At 45.1% G+C, this 23,280-nt stretch overlaps 5 protein-coding genes across 10 annotated transcripts; 3 read left to right on the top strand and 2 right to left on the bottom strand.

The window, feature by feature from the left end:
• Positions 1-5,271: 5,271 nt before the first annotated feature.
• Positions 5,272-7,393, bottom strand: LOC9645260. 2 transcript variants are annotated; one of them, XM_024680752.1, is made up of 12 exons: positions 7,318-7,393; positions 7,116-7,251; positions 7,012-7,051; positions 6,882-6,938; positions 6,711-6,818; positions 6,593-6,637; positions 6,482-6,544; positions 6,354-6,440; positions 6,183-6,294; positions 6,036-6,130; positions 5,916-5,975; positions 5,272-5,863 (listed from the first exon to the last, which is right to left on the bottom strand). In XM_024680752.1, exons 2-11 carry the CDS (start codon positions 7,241-7,243, stop codon positions 5,916-5,918), a joined length of 795 nt encoding a protein of 264 aa, XP_024536520.1. In that variant the 5' UTR covers positions 7,244-7,251; positions 7,318-7,393; the 3' UTR covers positions 5,272-5,863. The 2 variants fall into 2 exon arrangements, with proteins under 2 accessions (XP_024536520.1, XP_024536521.1); XM_024680753.1 differs by having other exon boundaries at positions 6,711-6,803.
• A 199-nt stretch (positions 7,394-7,592) lies between these two features.
• LOC9645259 lies at positions 7,593-9,693 on the top strand. Of its 2 annotated transcripts, XM_024680527.1 has the most exons (6): positions 7,593-7,736; positions 7,820-8,165; positions 8,241-8,350; positions 8,407-8,766; positions 8,828-9,311; positions 9,370-9,693. In XM_024680527.1, the coding sequence occupies exons 2-6, from the start codon at positions 7,928-7,930 to the stop codon at positions 9,438-9,440; spliced, it is 1,263 nt and encodes a 420-aa protein (XP_024536295.1). In that variant the 5' UTR covers positions 7,593-7,736; positions 7,820-7,927; the 3' UTR covers positions 9,441-9,693. The 2 variants fall into 2 exon arrangements, with proteins under 2 accessions (XP_024536295.1, XP_002975713.1); XM_002975667.2 differs by having other exon boundaries at positions 7,593-8,165.
• A 240-nt stretch (positions 9,694-9,933) lies between these two features.
• Positions 9,934-11,301, top strand: LOC9630069. The gene has a single exon (XM_002975666.2). It carries the CDS (start codon positions 9,934-9,936, stop codon positions 11,110-11,112), a length of 1,179 nt encoding a protein of 392 aa, XP_002975712.2. The 3' UTR covers positions 11,113-11,301.
• Positions 11,302-11,456: 155 nt separating this feature from the next.
• On the bottom strand, positions 11,457-15,131 carry LOC9630067 (probable serine/threonine-protein kinase PknB). Its single transcript, XM_002975491.2, has 16 exons — positions 15,128-15,131; positions 14,717-14,870; positions 14,446-14,662; positions 14,311-14,394; positions 14,103-14,228; positions 13,993-14,055; positions 13,820-13,933; positions 13,598-13,717; positions 13,443-13,544; positions 13,284-13,394; positions 13,145-13,231; positions 13,004-13,092; positions 12,785-12,941; positions 12,271-12,734; positions 11,740-12,220; positions 11,457-11,680 (listed from the first exon to the last, which is right to left on the bottom strand). The coding sequence occupies exons 1-14, from the start codon at positions 15,129-15,131 to the stop codon at positions 12,510-12,512; spliced, it is 1,653 nt and encodes a 550-aa protein (XP_002975537.2). The 3' UTR covers positions 11,457-11,680; positions 11,740-12,220; positions 12,271-12,509.
• A 5,561-nt stretch (positions 15,132-20,692) lies between these two features.
• LOC9645257 lies at positions 20,693-22,788 on the top strand. 4 transcript variants are annotated; one of them, XM_024680572.1, is made up of 8 exons: positions 20,693-20,880; positions 20,942-21,029; positions 21,094-21,159; positions 21,238-21,284; positions 21,341-21,398; positions 21,471-21,582; positions 21,641-22,468; positions 22,534-22,788. In XM_024680572.1, the coding sequence occupies exons 2-6, from the start codon at positions 20,982-20,984 to the stop codon at positions 21,546-21,548; spliced, it is 297 nt and encodes a 98-aa protein (XP_024536340.1). In that variant the 5' UTR covers positions 20,693-20,880; positions 20,942-20,981; the 3' UTR covers positions 21,549-21,582; positions 21,641-22,468; positions 22,534-22,788. The 4 variants fall into 4 exon arrangements, with proteins under 4 accessions (XP_024536340.1, XP_024536341.1, XP_024536339.1 ...); XM_024680573.1 differs by lacking the exons at positions 20,693-20,880; positions 20,942-21,029; positions 21,094-21,159; ... (1 more) ...; positions 21,341-21,398; positions 21,471-21,582 and having other exon boundaries at positions 21,649-21,786; positions 21,871-21,926; positions 21,998-22,062; positions 22,107-22,468; XM_024680571.1 differs by lacking the exons at positions 20,693-20,880; positions 20,942-21,029; positions 21,094-21,159; ... (1 more) ...; positions 21,341-21,398; positions 21,471-21,582 and having other exon boundaries at positions 21,649-22,337; positions 22,381-22,468.
• The last annotated feature ends 492 nt before the right edge of the window (positions 22,789-23,280 follow it).

Raw genomic sequence — 23,280 nt, 5'->3', positions numbered from 1 at the left:
AGCTATTCATGAGGATTGGAATGTTCTCTTGGACGTCTTCAAATGCATATTTGGACATGCTGACAAATGTGATGATGCCTTTCAACAATTGCATCATCTTCATCAAGGGCCATCTGAGTGGATGATGTAATTTGGCATTCGTTTTCGAAACCTTTTACTTCGTGCGGAGCCAAATATGTTAGAGCGGATCAAGTTAGGAATGTTGTGGCCAACACTTCATCAAGATCTTATTGAACTTGTGCATGCACTTGCTCTAGCCACCTTTGATGATGCTTTTCGCTTGGCACAATGTTATGAGACGTCACCTCTTCCACTTCTCACTGCATATCCTTCCGCTCCACTTCCTATAAGTGATGGTCCTATTCTAATGGAGGTTGATGCTACTGCTACTTGAGTCCAATGATAAGGGCGAGGACATGGTCATGGCCATGAAGTTCGCTGTTGGGCATGTGATGAAGTTGGTCACACTTATTGGTGTTATCGGTGTTTTCCGAATTGGCGACCTCCATTTTCTAGGTGAAGACCTTGGCATCAATAACATCTTGTTGGTGTTGATGCAGTGGAAGGTTTAGACACCGAGATGCATCTGGGAAACAAGGAATCACGCAAGTAACAGAGGGACCTTGCGCGAATAAATCAGTGACCCCTCCATCTTTCTTTCGGGAGTATCATTAAAGGGTTCACTCGGCACCGATTCATCTAGTGTTTATTTTCCAAGGTCATTTTTATAACAAGAGGTCTCTTATTATGTTGGTTGATATAGGTTCGAGTTTATCTTCTATTGCTTGACCTGTTGCCACACGTTGCTGCCTACACTTGCGTCATGTGGCGGATCTAGTTTTCATTCTTTATGGCAACAGCTATACACATGCATGTGCATGGGATGAGATAGACTTGATTGTGCATGTAGGTGATCTCGAGCTTGGGTTGCAGCCATTAAGGGTGGTGTTGAGTCAAGTTTTTTACCTCATTTTTGGTATAGATTGGTTGTAGCATAATCATGCTAAGTGTGATTTTGAGGCTTCTCCCCTTTGTCTCATACTTCTTTATGTTTCATCCATTCTTTTCACTTTTGCACCTCTTTATCTCTCTATTTTTACTTTTTTTTTCCATTAATTTTGTCCCCCCACTATTTCCTCTTATATTTCTATCTTCTTCTACTCTTCCCTTTTCTGATCCCTCTAACACTCTTTGTATTGGAGCAGTTGACTAGCTAATGAAGGAGTATTCTAATTTTTTTGAATTTGACCTATCGTCTAGGGCCAAGATTGCCATATGTTATCCAATTTCAACCAAGGATGCTTGTCTAATCAAGGTTCTTGTTTGCCGTTAGTCACCCAAGGAGATCAAGATTTTACATGCAAACGTCAAGAAGATATTAGACAAGGGTGTTATTCGGAAGTCATGGAGTCCTTGGGCATATGAACCTCATATTGTGACGAAGCCTGATGGGAGTATTCATTTCTGCATTGACTATCATCTGTTAAACAAAGTGATGATCCCGGATGTATATCCTTTTCGTTACGCTGCTGATCTTTTGGATCATCTGGGGTAAAGATGTTGGTTCACTAAGCTAGATTTTGCTTCTGGGTACTAGCAAGTACCGATGGCCAAAGAAGATATTCCTATAACTATTTTTTGTACACTATTTGGTTTGTATGAGTTCTTGGTGATGCCATTTGGTTTGAATAATGCTCCAGCAACTTTTCAGCAGATGATGGACGAGGTTTTTTGCGATATGCCAAAGGTGACTTCTGACTTTATTGATGATGTTTTCATCCACTTGAAGGGGACATAGGAGGAGCACATTTGTGATTGTAAAGTGTTAGATCGGCTACAAAATGTTAATTTAAAGCTGAAGCGATCGAAATGCATGTTTGGGTCTAAAGACACAACTTATCTTGGGTACCATATTTCTTATGAGGGTTTGCAAGTTGATCTTGTCAAACTTACAGCCATTCTAAAGTTCCTTAGTCTAAAGTTTGTGAATGATGTGCAGCGTTTCCTAGGCAAGGTGCAGTATCTCGATTGTTTTGTGGATCATCTTTCTGATTGCATTGCACCATTGCAAGCATTGCCTTCGGTTTTGGCATATCTTGACTACACTCGACTTTTTATTTTGCGCGTGGATGCTTTTGATATTGCTCTTAGAGATGTGTTGATGCAAGAGAGCCCGAGTGTGCCTGGTCAGTGCCATCCCATTGCGTATATAAGCCATACATTATAACCAGCAGAGGTGATTTACTCCATGATAAAAGAGTGTTTAGTAGCAGTCTGGGTTTCGAGAAATGTCATGCATATCTAGATGATTCTCGGACATTACTTGAAGGTGATCATGCTGCAGTTACTTCATTATTAAAGTGAAAAAACTTGGTTGGTCATACTATTTAGTGGGCTTTGAAATTTCAAATATATGATTTTGATGTTGTTCATTGCTTAAGGAGTTCTATGGCTAATGCTGATACCCTTTCTCGAACTCCTTTTTCCTTCTCCACCCTCTTCTCATGTTTCTGTCGAGCCTGTTGTTTCGGTATATATGGATTTTCTAGACAAGGATTCTGTGCTGTCGGTGGTTGCTGTACTTGACATTGAATGTTTACAAGGTGCAGAGCAAGATCTACCTTCTTTTGATGAGATTCGTGAGGCTCAAAAGCTTGACCCATGGATTCAAAGGCTTTGAGATGGGTTTGAGAATCTTGCATCACTTGCTGATGACTTGCCATTCTGGCATTTACATTCTCAGTATCGCTTTGACGATGGCCTTCTTTATTTTGTGGGGATGGATCCTAATAATCCTTTATGCTTGGTGGTGCCTTCTATCTTTATTCCACGGTTTCTCCATGCTTACTATGATTCTTCTATTCTAGCAGGCATATGGAACATCATCGTGTGACTGAAAAGCTGTGCAAGTCTTTTTATTGGCCAAAGATATGATGTAATGTTATTCAATATGTGTGTAGCTACATTTAGTGCCAAGTTCGTAATACTCCCCCTCGTGCCACATAAGGACGGTTAAAGTCAATTGTAGTTTCCCATCCATTTGAGTTGGTGGCATTTGACCTTATAGGACTTTTTCCATGATTGACTGCTGATAATGAATATGTTATTATTGCTTCTGACTATTTGACTCATTGAGTAGAAGTTGGTGTTCTTGCTAGTGCCTTTGCAACTATTGTTGGATACTTCCTCTTCAATGGAGTGGTGTTCCAACATTCTTGTTCAAAATGGCTTCTTTTGGATAATAGTCCCGTATTTATGGCTGAGGCATTTCATGTTTTGATGTCTCGGTTGGGGATACACCACACTTTCATAAATGGTTATTATCCCTAGTCAAATAGTTTGGTAGAATGGCTCGTTCAGACATTTAAAGGAATGATTGCGAAGTACGTAAACTTTCAACATTCAGATTGGAATTATTATTTGTTGTCTTTTTGGTATGCATATATCATAGGGGTGCAGAGTTCTATTAGTGCTTCACCATATAAACTCTTATATAGTCATGATCCAATATTACTAATAGAGCTAGGTTTACCTTTGCAATTGCCATGAGCTACTGATGCTAGGTCGTGGGATCAGTATTTAAAAAACATTCTTCCACTTGTCTGAGCAGAGTCTGCAAAACACTTAAGCTACGTACAAGTAAGACAACAATGGCGCTACAACTCCCATCATCGTCCACCTGTAGAGTACAAAGTGGATGACTTAATATTAATCCATTTTCCTCATTTTACAGTATGTGGTTTATCTAAGGAGCTTCTTGCTCAGTGGAAAGGATCGTATTAGGTGTTGTGGCAAGTTGGACCACAAGTTTATGAGGTTTAGTATAATGTCTAGCAAGCCGATCCTTCAAAAATTGTGCATGTGCAGCAATTAAAATGCTTAATACAAAGGGATCAGGAATAACTAATACCACCTACAGTTCCGCTAATGCCTCCTCCTGACGTTCCTTCAAATCCTAGCCCATTTACAAGAGAACTCTAATGGTCTTTCATTATTTCGAGAGGAGGGGATGATGTGAGGTCTAGGTGTACGGCTATAATATTGTATACTAATATTAGCATAGTGGGAGTTTGGTAACCGTCGGATTGGTTTCAATCCCCACCACTTGCTACTGTATATAAGCTAGGGTTTTTAAGTTAATTGATATTATTCCCTTATGCACTCACAAAACATAATTTTAAATTTATTTAATCAATTGAAACCAAACATTCCTACATGTGACCCATAGCTTTTTCTTTTTCTTTTTTTCTTTCTTCTTCTGGGATTATCAATATATATATGCCAGCAAAACTATACTTATTTTTTCTGGGAAGAAAATAATTTGCATATGCTTTTGGTGATCTTGTCACGAGCAATAACCAGCAAAACTACACGACCTCTTCGTGCAAGTAGTCACGGCTACGCCACAGTCCGACCTTGAAATACATCAGTGGTCAGCGTTAGTGTCTGGGATGTGGCATGCCGATTCCACACTTCCTCTGCTCAAGCGAGGACATGTCTTTGATGCAAGAGTGCTGGTGTCTATGGGCTTTTGCCTTGAAAATAGTCGTGGCCTTGACAATATCTGTCAAAACACACAAATGCTACTTATGTTTTGCGAGATTGATCCTCTGGTACCTTGGGACGGGGCTGTTGCTGGCACGACTGGTTGACAGGGAAGAGATGGCCCTCGGTGGAGAAAACATGGTTCTCGCCGTCCAAGAAGCTACCATCAAATAGCAAGAGAAGTTCTTTTGCAAGAGCATCATTGCAAACTCCAACACCCCCACATCCACACCTCTCTCCATTTTCTCGATATCCCCAGAGATAACTTGTATCACAATGATCCAAAATTATCTAGGTTTGGTGCTGTGAGCTTCCTTGGGCAGAACTCCTAGCTTCACCACAATGTTTCTGTGATTGATCTCAAACTTTATGCCTTTATGCACTCGGGCTGAATGTCCTGGCAAGCTTGCATAAGCGAGATGTTGTGCACCAAGCCCACCAAAAATTGTGACATGATTTCCTTGATTACGCCCTCCTCGGAGAGCTTATAATACAATCGCTCATCCTTCTCAAAATAAAAGTCTCTGAAATCGCAAAGCTATGTAATTTCCATCTTTCATGCCGAAAACTTTTATTACATGTTTGCAGTCCTTTATGAGCTCCAACTCTGTCAATAGTAATATTTACTGTCAATCTCTAGAACTTTCTCGCATTCTTGATCCCAGGTCACTCTCAACGCACGACTTAACCTATTAACTTTTTGCTTGTCAATCATACTTCCCAATAGAAATATGCAAACTTCCACACTTGAGATACCTTTCAAGCCAATTTGTACTGGTACTAGCACCACCACTGCTTGAAGCTGCCTGAAAGGCATGGCTTCTCAGATTTTCAAGGCTTTTTGCCCCTCTCCAGAGCCTTGTAGGCTGATGAGTCTGCCCATGCTGTCTTCAACAAGCGGCAAATACATCAGCTGGCCTTCATCAGATGCAGCTTGAACTGCAATGCTCTCCAGTTCTAGAACACTTGTGATGAAGCTTTTGATGGATTTCAAGGCTGCCTTCCCTGCAAGGCACGCTGGAGGGAAGGCAACCAGTGCTGAAATGATTGTAGCTGGCTGTATGCTCATCCCGCTCCAAGCATGCAAACACGGAGAAGAGAGTTTAATTAGTTTTCAAGCTGCTGACAGTCTTGAGAATCAATCCAAAGAAGAGAGTTTGAGAGCAATTTGAACACTGCCAAGATATTGAAGAATTGACAGTTATGGACTTGATCATAAATTCTGCCTGAAACACATAAAAGGCCAACTGTCTGGAAACATTTCTTACAGCATGAACTCCGGGATGACTTTGGGAAATAGCTTTGGCATCATCACGTCCTATCAAATTTGCAAACGTTAGAGAAAACACAATGTTGCAAATGCACATTACTTAGATTGCGAGCTTGCGAAACTCACAGTGACGCATTCGCTTCTCCTCACCGGTAAGCACCTGGAGCGAACCACAGTAGAAAGAGTTACAGAAACGAAACAACATCCAAAGAATACGCACCATGAAGAAAGTAGAATGTCCAACAACAGCAATTACTTGTTCTGGCCTGGAAAGAAGATGGCGACGAAAAGAAGCGACCCGTTTGCGGAGGTTCGCTGAGTTCATGAAGAATACATCAAAATTAGAGAAGGGGAAAGGAAGTCAGACCAGTGTTTTCTCTCGTCCGAAATGCCCCGATGTTTGGAGCCTCTGGCGGCGAGAACCACCAGACTGGATCGAGCTTCTCGAATGATAGCCAAGGAAAATCAAGAGAAAGTACCTGTAAGCAGAGTGAGCTCTAACAATACATTTTAAGTTGAAAGAGAAGAAAGTGGTTACCTGTGGATCACGGCCAATATCTCCAGCACCAGCTACGTGCTCAGTGTGTAAGCTGCTGACTTCCAGACGCAAACTGCTTCTCTCGTCCTGAATACAAATTTGGGAGAATGCAAAACCTTGTATATCACCTTGAACGGGTGTAAAGCCCATCTCAATGTGTCCAACGCTCTTGTTAGAGGAGAAACTAGAATCTAGACCACACAAGTAAGCTTTAGAAATCTTCTTATTGAAACGTTTACCACGTCTGGCTTAAGCGACAGCAACTGCTGACCAATGCAGGAGGCCTAAATGATCATACCAAGAGTTTTATATTAGCAAGACGAAGAAGATTAAATAACTAAAGGATCATACTCTTACCTGTTGAATGCCTTGAGCCGAGAGCCTTACATCGATCATCTTCTGATCTCCTTGCTGAAACAAAGTATGCCCGTGCCTGATAATATGAATGATCTGAGATGCCAAAAGCTTAAAACGCGAGTAAGAAAACAAGAAGAAAAGAAAAGAAAAGGGATGCAAAAGCAAACACACCTTCTTTCTTTGACGGAAGAGTGGAAATACTTCTTGCTTGGTCTGAGGTTCTTCCTCCTGAATTCAGAGAAATGAGATGCGCACATTACAACTTCCCAGCCACGAGAAGGAGGAAAAAAAAAATCTTAACTGGTTTTTCATCATCTGGTTCCACAGAATCCTCCTCGTGACTAATAAGAACATCAAATGCGAGCCAAGTTAGAAGTTTAGAAGCAAGCAGAGAAGGGACCCAACCTTTTTCGGAGACAAGTGTCTAAGTGAGAGTCCATAAAAAATAGCGCGATGGAAGCGTGACAGCAAGGGCATACTCCAAAACGCGAGCCATGACTCATACCTTTTGGCAAGAAACTCTCGCTACACATTTGGCGAGCTATCGCAAGAGATTGAAAATTTTAGGAAAGGCCAAGAGAAATCCCAAGAGTTTGGATCGAATTACCTCATCGCAAAGAGAAGATCCATTCGCCGTGAGGATCGCGCACGCGATCAATCGCCGGTGCTTAAACCCTAATGTTTTGAAAACTCTAACAAAACAGAAATTTAAAAGCCTTTAATGTGGGTGTACCTTTATTTTCAGAGCGCCAGCTAGAGTCGACCTGGCGGAATGCCAGCGCTTGGATCAACCCGGGCCAAATCTAATCCACGCTTGCGCGCCGTTGGATTGCCAGAAAACCCGGTTTTTTTAACTCTAGTGGACGTGGCGCTGGATCCCACCGTCGGATGGACGTGTCCATGGCGAGTTAGGTCGCTTCAGCTGGATCGAGCTCGAGGGTTTTGCTATGCCACGACGCCGCCGAGGGGAGCAGGCGCTGATGCGGCGACGCAGCTAGGCGAGATCTCGGCGAGCGCCTTCTAGAGGTAAGATTTCGGTCCAGGGATCGATCGATCCAGTCGAGGCTACAGCGCGCCCTCATCCTCGCTTGCGCTGGCTCGATTTCTAGGCGATGGCGGCATTGTCGCTCCCGGGGCGAGGGTCGGGGCATCTACATTGGCCAGTAGATGCCGATTTGTAGCAGTGAGTGTAGGGATTGCCATGCCAGTGGAAGGATATGGCCGTCGGCCGGGTGTTAATGAAGGTTATGGGGAAGAACGATGAGGGAGCTCCATCGTCGGCGGCTTTGGAGACCGAGGGTCCCGTGAATCCACAGGACTGCCGCTCGTGCTTCCAGAGGTCGACTTGGAGATGGATCGTCACGGTGGTTCTCAGCTTGCAGCTCTTGGTGTTTGTTTTGCTCACCGTTGGCATTCGTAGAGGACACAACGGTGCGAAGAACTCTTTCATCGAAGGTAGACTCTTTCTAGTACTTGGTTCTTGTTTCTAGATTGGATCATCTAATTCTTCTTTCTCTCTTGTTTTTTCAGCTCCATTCATGTTCACGTTTAAGCTCCAGAGATCCGCTTCAGTCATCGAAAGATACAAAGCGGAGCTTGAGGCAAATCTTTCGAGCCATATCCCTTCCTCAAACATGAAGGTATGTGCTGTGCGTGCTTCACAAGATATATGTGTATAACGTGTTGTCACTTTCAGGTGTCTCTATTGTACGTAAACCAAACCAACGATTGCAGATATGCCGAAGTTCGCTTTCAGCTCCTTCCCGACCATCGGGCGCCTTACAACGAGTCTGCTGTCAAGAAGAGCCTCGTGAAGTTTTTCCTGCAACAGAGGAACCTTTCTCTGACGCCAACGACATTCGGACAAGTGTACGATTTCCAAATCAACAAGTTTCCTGGTGGATTGAGCATCGTCCCTGGGAAGTGGCAGAAGTCTCTCAGGAGGCCGTCGCTTTTCAACTTCACATTGCCCAACAGTACCATCTCAGGCGTGAGTAGCAACTTTCGAGTTTTCAAGCATCAGCTCGCGGGTGGGATCAGTCTGCAACACAACGAGGTTAGAATAGTTCTCGTTCTTCTCACATCTTTAGCTTTAACTCTTTTACTTGCTCTTGTAGACTTTGATCGCTCGGCTGACAAATCTAAACGGCTCCACGGTGGAGTCTCCTGTCATCATACAGGCTACGGTATTCCCTGCCGGACGCCATTTTTCTTCGACGAGAATAAGGCAGCTGGCTCTCAAGGTCTCAAGGCACCGGAAGAACCTCAGGCTAAACCATACGCTGTTCGGGAGGGTGAAGGATATACAACTTTCGCCAATGTTTCGGCACGCTCTGGGACTTGATATCGCTCCAAGCCCAGCTCCAAGCCCAGCTCCAGTCTCAGGTGGGTCGCAGGAATACACAGACTACAGCTATGGACGCTCCCCAAAGTTGTTCTATCCTGGAGCTTACGACGCCCCAGCTCCCGCTCCGGTTTACTCCATCCAGACCGGGTTTGCAAAGTCACCGGACTTCGTCTCGGCTGCTCCAGATTTTCCCGATAAACTTTCGGGAGGCATGGCTTTTGTTCCGGGAGTAGCAGAGCCTCAGAGTTCTTCAAGTAAGCTCTCTCTCTCTCTTCCTTCTTTTCGAGCTAAAACTGTGCCTGCTTCTTCCAGGTTGGTATTCTCAGAGATTATCAGCTATGCGAAATGTGCTAGTGGCAACGGCGATCGCTCTAATGCTGTGAGAGATCGATCGATCTATTCATCCATCGATCGCCAAAGAAAAGAATGGAGAATTGCCGGCAAGCCAGGCACGAAGAAAGAACTCTACAGGAGAGAGAGGTCTCGTGTAAATAAGTAACGTCTGTGTTGTCCTAACCTTCGGAGATTTTGGATCGCCAGCCCGAGACAAAGGTCTCGCGCTGGATGGAAAGAAAAAAAATTACTCCTAAGAACAAAGTGAAAAAGTAATAAAGGAGAGACCATTTTAAGGGTTTACTTCAGCTAACAAAAGATAAAGTAATAAAGGAGTGATCTTAGGGCTAATAAAGTAGCTCATTAACTAACAAAGTAATAAAGTAATAAAGGAGTGCTCTTAGGGCTAATAAAGTAAAAAGATGGGTTAGGCTACCATTTTTTTTAACTTGTTCTTGCGATCCTCGATCTGGTCGATGCGCGATCGCGGCCAGCGAGCGATGGATTGGATCGATTCGGTGGAGTGCCAGGAGGATCGCCGCTATGGTTGTGTGGGATCCGGGAAGAGATCGCGAGGGTTTTCCAGGGGTTTCTAGGGTGTGGATGGCGCAGGGGGGAGGCGAAGCGAGCATGAATGCGATGGCGGGCATGATGCAGTCTCCCTCTCACGCCGATGGCAGCGATGGCAAGGACAAGGACCGCGGCGATGGCGCCCGCAAGGAATTTAACTTCTGGACGGATCAGGAGGTGTGGTTCTTGCTGGATGCGTACGAGGAGAAGTGGAATCAGCTGGAGAGGGGGAATGTCAAGAGCAAGCACTGGGAGGAGATCGCGCACAGGCTCGCCACGCACAGCAGTGGATTGTGGGTGGCCAAGACGCCCACGCAGTGCAAGAACAAGATCGAGGACATGAAGAAGAAGTACCGCGCGGAGAAGGCGATGAAGGGCAGTGGAGTGGGCGGCGCTCCCGGATCGTATTCCAAGTGGGTCTTCTTCCAGAGGATGGAGAGCTTGCTGGCGAGGAATGGATTCAAGAGCGTGGTGGGGATGCCGGGGGGGATGGATAACGGCGAGCACGCACAGCCCGCGGTGATGGAGCTGGATTCTTTCAACCAGATCGAGAGCCATCTCCACTTCCGGCAGTGTACTCCCGGGGCTGCCACCGCCGCTGCTGGAAGGATTGGCGAGAAGGAGATCGAGGACGAGGATACGTCCTTCACGACTCCACACCACCACGTCGCGAAGGAGAATGGGAGCTTGACGAGCTTGCTGGATCCTTGCTCGAGGGTCCGAGAAGAGGCAGTGGCTTGTTTGGATGGGCGGGGTGGCGGTGGCGGTGGCGGTGCCGGCGGTAACGGTGGTGGTGGTGGCGGTGTTGGTTGTGGCGGCGGTGGATTCAAACGGCGGAAGCATGCCGGGGGAGCGTCCTCGATGAACGAGGTGGTGGCGGTGATGAAATCGTTTGGAGAGTCGCTGCTGAGAATCGAGGAGGCGCAGATCCAGATGCAGCGGGAGGTGGCTCGGTTGAATGCCGAGGCGGAGCTCCGGCGGATCGAGATGGAGGCCAAGCGAGCGGAGATGATGCTCAACACGCAGCTCCAGATTGCCCGGCTCTTCTCCTCCAACAAGCCGAGGAGGAAGAAACCAGTGAAAAAGGCCGAGAACGCTGGTGGTGGTGGTGGTGGCGGAGGAGGAGCTTCACAGGAAATGGAAGATCCGTGAAAACTTTCGGGGGTTACGCTTCACTACCGTGAGGTACATACACAATTTTGTTTGCTCTCTCTCTCGGTCTAGCCGAGTTTTTCCCGAGCGATGGAGGACAGGTTCTTCTCCAAAACAATCTCGTGAGAGACAATCTCGCTCAAAAAAGCTTTCCTTTTCTTCCTCGAGCATGTAGGCTTTATTCTTTTCCAGCGTGTTTGGTTACTCACACTCTTTTTTTTTTCTTGTGTGTGTGGTGTTTCTCTCGCCCATCTCCATCTCCTCTCTTAGACGATTCGATGGGCGATGGATTGGATCTCTCATATCTTCCGAGAGAGAGAGAGAGAGAGAGGACTACCAAGAAAAAAGATCAAATGCCTACTATTAAGAAGGAAAGTTACTCTCTAGTCACGAAACTAGAAGCCACAGGCCTGAAGTCTCCCATCGGTGAAGTGAATGCTACAATCCTTCGAGCTTCCGACTGCGCTCCTTGCAAAGCAGCAGTTTCCACACGAAACCGGATACTTTGCAGGCACGGGCGAGTTGCAGATCACATAATCGGCATCCGAGAGGCAGTACTGTGGACATGCTGGACAAAAACGAAGGAAAAAACTCGTCAAGCACAGCGAAAAACTTTGGCTAGCTTACCAGGGACGAGTTCGCATTGGTAAGAGACCAGCAGTAGCACAACAGCACAGGAGACAGCGAGCTTCATCTTCCTGGAATGCAAATGGACAAGTTCATACTTTACCCGACTAATGCCGATTTTTATAGTTGCTGGAACTTCGCACCGGTCAAACGAATGGAAAAGAGTTCAAGTTAGACACGATTTCTGCGCGAAAATTCTCGCAGTGACCGAGAAGTCGTAGCAAGAAACTTGATATAACAGAGACACATATTAGTTCTTCCAAATAGGAAAGTACCTTAAGACACGACACTATCAAATCTTGCAGCTAGAAATTGCAAGCAAGAAGAGTCCCATCCTTGAGGTGTATGCTGCAGTTCTTTGCAAGGCTTCCAATCTCTCCCTTTGCAAAGCAGCAGTTCCCACACGCTGGCGGATACTTCGCAGGCGACGGAGACTCGCAGATCACGTAATCGGCGCTTGCGATGCAGTACTGAGGGCAGACTGGAAACAAACAAAAGGGTGACAATCTTAGCTAAACTGACACTGCTTACCAGCTGCAAGAATACATGGCGAAAGCGCCAGCAGCAGAACGAAGCAGCCGAGTCCCTTCATCATCTCACACTGCTATACCGAAGTTTTCGTCTGCCAGGAACTAGATAACCGTAGAAGAAGCCGGTTTCACCTTATAGACACGGTGTATTTTATTTTTCTCACTGTACCTGAAAGTCAATTACAAGTTAGCTACCTGGCACATTCTCCACAGTACCTGAGGCCGGTCTCGTTCTAAGTGCTACCAAAAGTCGTCATGGAAATCTCGATCTCTCCCCCAAAAGTCGCGTTCTCTATTATCCACGAAAGTCTCTTCCAAGACTGGAGGCGGCGGGGGAATCCCCAGGAACGACGATATCTCGTTTACTAGCCAATTCTTCTCCACCAGCTCCAGCCCCCCTCCAAAATCGTGGACTTTGACACCTTCCCTGATGCAGCACGATTTGATCCGCCGCCTGTTTCGTACCTGGGAAATGGACACAGGAGTTTGGAAAGATGATTGGACAAAACCTCTACCCATTCCGCACAAAGCTCCACCGAAGTGATGTCTTGTGTCAAGCCTTGAACCCGATGTGTCCAGAAGTTTCCCACCTTCCATTCGATTGAGAAATAACGTTTCGTAAGCTCTATGAAAGTTGTAACAGTGAGTGCAGAGAGCGCGTCTTTGGAAAGACTGCAAGAAGCAAGCCTCACGGTTTTAGCTGACAAAACTCGCTTAAAAATGATGAGACGTACCCATATCCAACAAACCAGAAAGGGATAGAAAAGAAAACGAATGGCAATGGTGCTCCGAACGTCCAAAGCAAGAGGAATGAATTCCACGCCTACAATACTGGTAGTTGAGCAACTTAGAGAAAAACGAAGGGAGTGACATACCAAAGCAAACGTTCCAGTAGCAGCAGCCGCACCAACACCTGCTCGAGGAATGCTGATTGTCAAGGAGTCTGGGAACCTCGTCAACACCTTTTAAAAGGAAAACGATTATAGAAACAGTTCGAAAAAGCGAGATACATACAACTTTTGTTCCATATGGCTTTCGACTTTTTGCAGCATAATCGAAAAAACTCTCCCCTGCCACAACGGGAGATTCGCCATCTTGAAGTGCCCGAATCACCTCGTCAGCTGACTGCATCCATCACACAATGTAAAGGAAACCAGAAAAAATATCAATGACCTGATATCTGTCTTCAGGAGCTGGTTCTAGAAGCTTTTCAACCACACGCGTCATGCTTGGGCTCGCAGAAACAAAGTTTTGGAAATCAACCCTCAGTCTTTTCTGCAAAATTTGAAAAGGTTAGAGATGGCCGAGGCTTTCTATGTTTTCCAAACCTGAGGAAACGTTGCAGGAGAGCGTCCCGAAAGCATGAACAAAAGCGTTCCACCAAGTCCATACAGATCAGTCTGCAGCGTGGCACGGTTTTGAAATTGCTCTGGAGCCATGTAGCCGTACTGCAAGAAAAAAAAAAAACGCTTCAGTAAACAAAATCTAAAGCCTGTGTTCGATAAAAGGCTTAGACCTCAAAGAAAAAACTAGATTTGCGGAGCTCACACCGTGCCAACAACAGTGCTGCCGATAAAAGTTGCCGACGATGTTGTATCTTGCACGGCGCCAAAATCAACCACCTTCACTTTGCCAGTCGCTTCGTCCAATATGATGTTATCAGGCTGCGAAAAAAGATTCACAAAGAACGATCGTGAGACTTCCATAAAGTTGCGAAACGAACCTTGATATCTCGATGAATGACAGGAGGCCTCAAGCTTCCCAGATATTTCAAGACATCAAGAATCTAAAAGAGAATGTCACCATTGCAACTACAAGTGTTTAGTTGCAAACCTCGATGGCGATGTCTTTCACCTCCTGCTCAGAGACTCGCCATCCCTCCTCAACTAGCTTGGCCAACGATTTTCCTTTTGCGACCTTCTGGACGATGTAAAAGCCTTTATCTTTCTCGTTTTCTATCTGCGAGCTTAGTATTCAGCTTCAACAAGGAAAGGAACAAAAAGAAAGAAGAAAGAAAAAAACAAAGAAACAACAGCAATACCTCAAAGAAGTCAATGTATTCGGGGATCCCAGAATGCTGGAGTGATTTTAACACTCTAGCTTCCCTTTCGAAAAGATCGAGATCCTGCAAGCAATGCAAGCATGATCACACGGAGAAGAGAAAAAAAGAACTAACCTTCCAGCCTTTCATGTTTCTCAGAGACATGGCTTTGATAGCCACAGCATCGCCTCTTTCGGTCTCGGCCTCATACGTAACACCCACGCCACCGCTGCCAAGAACACCAACAATCCTGTATTTCCCAGCCACGACGTCCCCTTTCTCGTGGAATGCACCGATCAAGGGATTCCTTCCCTCGAATCCGCCGCTCCGATCAGCTGGCTCTCTCGAGATCCTGCTCGAGACGAAATCTCAGAGCTCCAGCCATGGAGGCACTGCTGGTACTTACTGAGCTTTGGCGGCGTGGCGAATGGAGCAGCAATCCCCGGCGATGACGAAGCCATGGCAGCAGCGCTCGCGAGCTCTCCCACGACGACAAAATCTTCGCGGAGGTGGAGTGAAGAGCGAGAAGTGCAAATTTTCTAGCAGCATTGCCACAAACCCTAGGAAGCAAAAACAAAACTAAATGCTTTTACTGAGAGTCGAACTCAGGACCTCCCGCTTACTAAACGGCCAACTGAGCCATAAAAGCTTAACGCATAAGCTCTGTTTTCAAACTATACTGAATGAATATAAATAAAAATTATTTATTATTAAAAAAAATTGTTATAGTTAATATTTTTATTTTTAGTTTACGTAGAATACTCAATTATATTTTAAGAATATTTCTCTGTATTTTATAGTTTTTGGTTTGCTGTACCCATAACGGTGCCGCAAAATCAAAGCAAGACCTGCGAGATTCAAGTATTGAAAGTGAACCGAAACTTCCCTCTTCTTGTCTTGGGTCAGTGCGAAACAGATCTATAAAAACCTCACGGTTTGATATGATGGATCATATTTTGTAGCAAGCTGCACTCAAAATTTTGTGTTCAGAAGTTTCAGCTAGCCAATCTCTCCTGCTCTGGAAATGGAGAGATCAAGGATGGTTCATGTGGTTGTGATCTTGGCCGTGCTCCTCCTGTTTCTCCATGGTGCTGCTGCTGCCAGGCCCTTCCAGTCGGCGAGCACAGTGTATTCAAAACCAGCATCGTTGCCAAGCAGAGTGTTCAAGCGAAAATCTCCATCCATTTCACCAGGATCACCAGATAGAATCAATATTAACAAAGGAAGAACACCACCAAAACGAGCATATTAACAACTAGTTTAAAGCATTTGGTCCTCCATGCTAAACCACTCTTCTCACTTTCACATCTAATATAACAACTTTTTTATCTCAAGAATTGCACACACTAGCTACTGTACGATTGCCAAAAGTGAGGTTTTCTTGATAATCTGGAGGCTTCTGTGACAACGAACAGCAATCGCTTTCGTGAGATCTCCCTCATTCACACCTTCAAGGCCCTCAAAGAATCTACACACAATTTTGGCATGGTTCTTTGTTGATGTAAATGTGAATCCACATTTTATGCGAACAACTCAACCGCAAAGCAACGACCACTTATTTGACCTTGACCAATTGACCACGAGCATTGACCCACATCTGTAGCTGTAACGGTGCCGCAATCAAACGGAAAGTCTGAAAAGCATTCAAAGTCATATCTGATCAAACCTGAAAGTCTGGATGTTTAGCAAAGCTTAATATCGATGTTTTGAGGATGAAGGGACAGAGATAATCTGATCACGGCCTAACAGCCTGACAAACTTTTCTGACTTATCAACTTTTTTTTTGAAAGCTTGAGAAAACAGTGACCACTGACCACTGCACAGCTGTTAAAAGCAAGTTTTTTTGTGGCCCTTTCCTTGTTCTTGAACTTTAATGCTTTATTTCGTTAAAGTGGGACTTTTCATTATCCCACTTATGGTGTGTGGCCACATGCCATTTTTATAACAACAATAAAAAATTGAAGTTTTAACTTTATAATTTATAAATTAAAAACTTTTCATATGATTTTGTGTTATAATATTGTGAAATATAAAAAAATAAATTAAAAAACTGATAGAAATATTAATAAATATTAATTAAGTACTAGGAAATGGCATGTGGACACATGCTAATTAATGTCCCACTTTACTGAATAAGTCCCACTTTAACGAAATAAAGCATTTTATCGATTTGATAATTTGATGGAAACATTCAGTGCCTTTATGCACCAAGTGTTTTGTGTACAGGGGAGACAGGAAGTTTTTGAATGGAAGATTATCATATTCTTTAACCTACTGAAGAACTCATTTATGAGAGTTTTAAAATAAAATACAAAGCATAGATATCATGCATGAGGAAACTGATGGAAACTTAAATTGCAGCACTCGGCAATACCTCTGTCCTCGAATCCGCTCCACTTGTAGTCAAACTTTCTCCACTGCTCTGAGCTAGCCTCGTACATAAAGATTGCCGGCATCCATCGAGACACGATCCACACGTTGTCCAATTCATCGAAGAAACACCATGGCTTTGGTGTGGATCCCTGTGGCAGCATTCCCCCTGGAGATTCAGCCACAAGCTCATCTCGCATGCTCTCCATGCTCAGCTGAAACAACTTGATCTTCGCGACTAACACTCTGGCCTTGAAAATGCCACCATCCCTGCGGAGAAGTAGTGAAGAGGCACGAAACCGTGGTATTTGCACAGAAAGTCTCCACTCTTCTTTCTCCAGGTCGTAAATCCCGTTCGAGCTCAATACTAAGTTGTCCCACAAGCTGAAAAAGCTTGCGGCTAGCGCCTGGTTGAGAGGCCTCCACTTTCGTGTGCGTGAATCGTAGAGACTAGCAACTGGAACCAAGTCACAAGTCTGATCCAGCATCAAGAGCTTGAAATGATTCGAGCCTCTGGTTCCATAGATCCGTAAGTGCAAGTGTAACGGCGAGATGGATCGTGGCAATGGAACCTGGTTTGTAACTCTCATGCAAAGTTCTAAACGATCGAGGAGCTTACCTTTAGCCATTGCTTCGTTACTGGATTGCAAAGGTGGACATGTCTAGCGTGAAGCTTTTGCCTGTCCAGGAAGCAAAGGAATCCCTGAGAGCCACAAAGCAGCGATAAATTTCGAGTGCGTGGAGGCAGCAACACTGGAATCGCAAGCCACTTCCTGTCCACGGTGTTGAAAGCCCCCAGGAAACCCTTGCTGTTGAGGAAGTAATCCACAATGATCCAGCGCTGCTGTGGCCCATGAAGATCGTGCTTGGCCAAGAAGGATTTGCAGCACAGCTTTCTTCTCCAGCGCCTACACACCGACCTAGCTGTGACGATCCATTGGAGGGGAAGCCGGATGAAAACCTCATCGAGGAGCTCGTCTGGAATGTCGCACTGTGACCTCCCCCTCCCCATAAACCCTCTGATTCGATAAATCTTTAACCAAGCTAGGATTAGGATCAAATAAGCTTAAACAGAAGTTAATCAGAAAATCAGATGATGATACCATTTACACCAAAGGCTTTGCTGCAAGAACAAGATCACCATTCTCAAAGCCACGTTTTTCGACACAAAATCAAGAAAATACATCAGGTCTGTGTAACCAATGACTCAACTTTTAACCGAAGTTGCTCCATATGTAAACATGGTTGATCGAAATAACTTCATTGGAATGCAGGAGCATTTTTTATGGGTTTCCCTTCTGGAGATATATAGCTTGAATCACATTGAATCAGGTGAATGGTAGAGACTAGAGCAGCTAGCTTTTACATCCAAACATGCAAGCTTGCATTGTAGTTAGTAGTGGATTTGAAACTTAACCACTGACTGAAGGTATTTTGATTATTCCAGTTTGAGATAGGCGTGAGTGTGGAGAATATGCTTAAAATATCTGGTTTTCTGCTGTTAAACTTTTCTTTAATTCGTTTTGCTAATAATTTTATATATCACTAGGATTGTAGAAGCATCCCACCATGTATGTCATGGTTTACAAAAAAAAAAAAAAAAAAAAAACAGCAAGAAAAGCTAATCTTCACAGCATTTTCTTCAATATGTTCACCACAAACTTCCATGCTGCCATGTTGAATAAGTTAGATCTACCATATACTGCAATCCCCTCACCTCCACTACCTTCCTAGTAGTAGAACAATGCCCGTGGACAAAATAGTAGCTTCCAAGTCCTTGCTTTCAAGCTGCATGGCTGTATGAGATGCCACAAAGATTTAATATTAGACTGGCCAGGAAATGTCAACGTAAATCCAAGCTTCTCCAAAGACTGTGCTGCTTCACCACTCGTGACTCTCCTTGTTGTGAGAAGCTTGCCACCTTGATCTGGAGTTCTGGATAGTCACATTAGCTAGAATGGAAGAGGACAATATCAATCCATGGACTAATCAAATTCAAATAGAGAATATCCCTTCGTCGTAAATTCCGTGCTGTGATTTTATTCTTGTGATGGCATCGTGCAATCAGGAAACTCATGGAAGCTCAACTCACAGCAAATGGCATAGCCAAAGTCTGCAGCTCCACTCCACTTGTTATCGAAGCTGCTCCACTGCCCAGAGCACGGCTCGTATCTGTAGATCGCCGGGAGGACTGGGCACACGACCCACAAGTTGTCCAGCCCATCGAAGTAACTCCATGGAATCATGCCTGAGCACCCGGGCGGCATTTCAACGCGCATTCTCTCTGGAGATTCTGTCACAAGCTCTTCTCGCGTGCTCTCCATGTCAAGCTGATAGACTCGGATCCTCGTGCCCACCAGTTTGGTCCTGAATACGCTACCGTCTCTGCGGAGACGAAGGGTTGTCGGCTGGAAATCTGAAATTTGCCCGCGCAGCCTCCACTCTTCTTTGTCCATGTCGTAAATCCCATCCTTGCACATAGCTAGGTTGTCCCATAAGCTGGTAAAGTTTGTGATCCACTCTTGGCTGCGAGGCTTCCAATCTCCTGTGTGTGAATCGTAGAGACTACCAGCTAACCGAGAGGGCAAATCCGTGCAATCTATCATCAGGAGCTTGAAATGATTCGAGCCTCTGATTCCATACATCCGGATGTGCAAGCGTGAAGTTTTGATTGATCGTGGCAGTGGAAGCTGTGGCAGTAGAAGTGGAGTTAGCCTGGAATTGTTGAGAAAGAAAGGGATCACTCACTTGTAGCCATTGCTGCGTCACTGGATTGCAAAGGTGGATGTGATGAGTGGTAATCGCCTGCCTGTCCATGAAACAAAGATATCCACAGGAGCCACAAAGAAGCGAAAATCTAGTGTTTGGAGGCAGGGACAGTGGTATCTTGAGCCATTTCTTATCAATCGTATCAAAAACCCCCAGGAAACCTTCACTGAGGAGGAAGAAATCCATAATGATCCAGCGCTGCTGTGGTTCGCGAGAATCTTTCTTGGCCTGGAAGTATTTGGCGCACAACTTGTTCCTCCAGTGTGAGCAAACAGATCTAGCAGCTATGATAGATTGGATAGGTAATCTTATAACGATTTCTTCGAGTAACTCGTCTGGGAATCGCCCCATGAAACCTAAAAATAAGGTTTATCCCTTAAACCCCCTCCATTTATAATAAACTTATTTGAGTTTGTGAGTGTGGAGATTCGAACCTCTGCTTTTTCTTGCTGGGATTCGAACACCGGACTTGATCTAGTCCAGATTCGAACGCTAGACCGACCCTCCGTCGAATACAAATAAGCAAATTTTCAAACGAGCGAGGGCGAGACGAGAGGGAAAATATTTTGGAGGACGAGGAGCTATGGCGGCTCGCAAGGCGCTGTGGAAGTTCTGCTCTTGCTCAAGGGAAGAGCATCCGGATGGAAGAATCTCGCTGTTCTGCAGGAAATGCTGCCAGGCTTTCTGCGAGCTCGACGCTGCCGAGCATTTCAAGAGCTGTGATGGAACGCTCGAGGCATCCGATCGCCCGGCTTGGATCGAGCAGGAGAAGGAGATCCGGAAGGACAAGCACAGGATGCTGGTGAGGGGCCTGGGCGAGGATTGCCATTGCGGAAATCAGCACCTCGACAGGCCGGACGGGAGAGGCAAGAATGTGTTCTACTGCTCCAGCGCCAAGTGCGACGAGGCTTTCTGTGAATTCAGCGCCCGAAATCACGCTCCAAGCCCGCCGGAGAGTGATTCCGCTCCCATCATCCTGCACTACATCTTCTTGCTCGACGAGGAGAAGACTCCACCGGAAATTCGCTGCGCGTGTGAATGCTTCGGCATTCCAGCGGTGAGTCATTCGATTTGGCGTGATCTGTGCTTGAAATTGGTGCTCGTCTTGTCCACAGATGTATTGAAGATGCGATCGGCGATCCAGCTCTGTGAATCCATCGATTTCTTGCAATTGCAATAAAAGAACCTTTCTTTTCTTGGGAACTAGGGTTTTGCGCTCTGTTCTTCGCGTCGTGATGGCAGGGATGATGGCGGGGATGATGGCGATCGACGGCGTCGACGCGAATCTCCTCTTGGCGGAGGCCTCTGATCTCTTCGCGCTTCCAGGTGTCGCATTCTTGTCGCGATCGATCCCGTGCATTTGCCGCGCGCCCTTCCCGAGAGCTCTGTGTCGGATTTCCTCTCGAAATATCCGTTTCCGGTTCTCTCCAGGTAAGATTTCTGGATCTTTCTTTGTGGGATCGAATGCGATTGAATTCGTCTTCTTGGACAGGGTTCTATTCACCGCAGGAACTCCAGCGCTTGTGAGAGCAATGCTGTCGAGAAGGTCGTTTGGACACAGCATGCTTATCAAAATCCTCGTAAGCTCCTTCCTCGCCTTCATGCTACGATTTTAATTTTCTCTGTTTGTTTTTTGTGTGTTAGCCTTATGCAAATGCTGGTTTAAACGCGGCATCTCCACAAGTTCGTCGTCTCGCATGCTCCATGTTCGTGAGTAGCAACTTATGTTTTCACGTTTCGTAATGCTACCTAAGTTTTTCCTTCTTGGATACCTGCCTAAGTGTCTAGAGGATGGCGATTCAAGTTCTGTGCAAACAGCAACAGATATGTGACAAGTAAACAAGCATACTATGTGTGTGAATGACGCTCACGTTTGCTGGATTTGTTGCAGGGAGTCGAGCGTGGCAAAAGACGCCATTGAGAAGTTAGCAAAGTCAAGCGCTGGACCTGTACGTAGTTCTCGTTAGCTCTCTAGACATAGATCATCTTTGGTTTCTCCTGATCCGTTCGTTTTCCTGCAGGCTCAAATCCGAGCGTTATCTCTGGCAGCTCGAATCTTCGGACTGTCGGCAGCGGCACCGTTTTTGCAGGTCAACTAGTGATACATTGGCTCAACTCGAAATTCTGAGAGAGGTATATCTTCTTTTCTATTGTCAAACACTTGCTGTTTCCTAACGGTTTCTGGTTGTAGTTTGCTGAGACACCTACTGGCTGAAGGCTTCTACTTGCTGGTACATTCGTTTCTCACTCATGTTTTTGGATCCAGTGAGCTTGTCCTCTTCTAATTGTCTCTAATGCAGTTTAAGCTCACTCAGGAATGCTGAAGTGGATAGTAAGGTGCGTTCCCGCTCGATGCAAGTTGTGTCTAGACTGATAGAGCCTTGTACGCCTCTCGGAATGATTGAAAAATCTCGCGAGAAGCTCGGAAAGATGGGACATGGATGCAAAGGACGCTGCACTAGATGCGCTTGGTCAGCGTAAGTCGTTTCTATTCTGTTATTTGGATTTGACTGCTCTTCTGTCTCTCTTTATATTTGTCCTTTTTAAGTCCTTCTGCTTCGCTGTGTGAGGCCACCGCATTATGTCGTCCATTCGGCTTATGAATCAGAACTGGTATTTAAATTTTCTTCTTCTGTTGCAAAAACGCTCTCCTGCAGGCTGCTGTTCATGCGTTAGTCGCTCTCCTGGATGAACAAGCTGAAAACGTTCTGCGCGATCCCATCAAACGGAGTTGCGTCAAGCCGTTAGTGCGAGACCATCAACTAAACTTTCGAAAAACATTTACTTCAAAGAATGCAGGTGTATAGGCTCCTCGATTGTCGCACTGGCTTCCAGAAAGTGGTGTCTGCTGGAAGTCAGCTCCAACGACGGCTTCATCGACGAAAAAGGTAATTACTCTCTCTGTCTCTCTACGGGATTCAATACGCACAGGTATCGAGTGAAGACACGCTTGCTGTGCTGCTCTGGCCACCGGATTGAGGCAGCCATCCTGCTAGTGCGTGGTGATACACGGGAAAAGGTTTACTCTTTTTTTTTCAGTTCATCCTTTCTCTTCTTTCTCAGCTCGCGTATGTCTTATAGCAGTGCCTTCTATCAAGGTTTTCACTCGCGAGAAAGGATCCCAGCTTGGATCATTGCACGTACGCCGCACATTCTCCAGGGGTACGTGTTTTAGTTTTTGTTTTTTTTTTTTGTTTTTTTTCGTTCTTAGGACAGAAGAGCTCAAGAGGATCATGGCTCAGGAAGTTCGCGGAGGCAGTAAGAAACAACTTTCAGCAAACATCCTTTGAGGATTTAGTTCTAGATATATAGTTTCAATCAAATTAAAATTCTGTATAATTCTGTTCAAATTGTGTGCTTAGTAAGAAGTAAGAAATTGAATTTTAAAGATTATTTCTACACTGAGTGCAAGAAATAAAAATGTGCACGGATGTACAACTGGCCAAGCGTACATGGTGGGTGTTACCAGTGGAATGGAGTGAGAGGGCATGCGGCACGGAGTGAGGAGAAGGATAGCATACATGGTTTTTGGCGATGTATCTAAATCTCATACTAAGAAGTATCTTTTCTTTCTAAATCACATGATTTTGCTCATCTAGATTTAAGACACAAGCAACTTTCACTAATTTATGTCTTTAATACATAAATTACACAAGACAAGTTCTTAATCACAACGCTTGAGCATTTTATTGGTCCCATAGAGCAGGCAACAGAATTTCTGATTGACTTTTTTGAAAAGATATGCACCTCAAGTACAATCAGTCGTTCTCAGACCCAAACATGTGATGATACAGTATCACCTCTAGCTCCTTGAGTGACAAACGTTGGCTC

Source organism: Selaginella moellendorffii, unplaced genomic scaffold (assembly GCF_000143415.4).
Source record: "Selaginella moellendorffii unplaced genomic scaffold, v1.0 SELMOscaffold_28, whole genome shotgun sequence".
NCBI classification, from domain to species: Eukaryota; Viridiplantae; Streptophyta; class Lycopodiopsida; order Selaginellales; family Selaginellaceae; genus Selaginella; species Selaginella moellendorffii.
This window is presented reverse-complemented; position numbering and strand designations above follow the sequence as displayed.

Coding starts and splice junctions, on each gene's coding strand:
- LOC9645260 (XM_024680752.1), bottom strand. CDS start 7,243: ATGTGTAGCGAGAGTTTCTTGCCAAAAGGTATGAGTCATGGCTCGCGT. Junction 6,295..6,353: donor ATATTGGCCGTGATCCACAG/GTAACCACTTTC, acceptor CTCTGCTTACAG/GTACTTTCTCTTGATTTTCC. Junction 5,976..6,035: donor GACATTCTACTTTCTTCATG/GTGCGTATTCTT, acceptor GGTTCGCTCCAG/GTGCTTACCGGTGAGGAGAA.
- LOC9645259 (XM_024680527.1), top strand. CDS start 7,928: ATGGCCGTCGGCCGGGTGTTAATGAAGGTTATGGGGAAGAACGATGAG. Junction 8,166..8,240: donor GAAGAACTCTTTCATCGAAG/GTAGACTCTTTC, acceptor TTGTTTTTTCAG/CTCCATTCATGTTCACGTTT. Junction 8,351..8,406: donor TCCCTTCCTCAAACATGAAG/GTATGTGCTGTG, acceptor TGTCACTTTCAG/GTGTCTCTATTGTACGTAAA.
- LOC9630069 (XM_002975666.2), top strand. CDS start 9,934: ATGGTTGTGTGGGATCCGGGAAGAGATCGCGAGGGTTTTCCAGGGGTT.
- LOC9630067 (XM_002975491.2), bottom strand. Junction 14,663..14,716: donor CGCCACGCCGCCAAAGCTCA/GTAAGTACCAGC, acceptor CGTCTCGAGCAG/GATCTCGAGAGAGCCAGCTG. Junction 12,735..12,784: donor TGGAGCTTTGTGCGGAATGG/GTAGAGGTTTTG, acceptor TCCATTTCCCAG/GTACGAAACAGGCGGCGGAT.
- LOC9645257 (XM_024680570.1), top strand. CDS start 22,243: ATGCAGGTGTATAGGCTCCTCGATTGTCGCACTGGCTTCCAGAAAGTG. Junction 22,338..22,380: donor CGGCTTCATCGACGAAAAAG/GTAATTACTCTC, acceptor CAATACGCACAG/GTATCGAGTGAAGACACGCT. Junction 22,469..22,530: donor GTGGTGATACACGGGAAAAG/GTTTACTCTTTT, acceptor TATGTCTTATAG/CAGTGCCTTCTATCAAGGTT.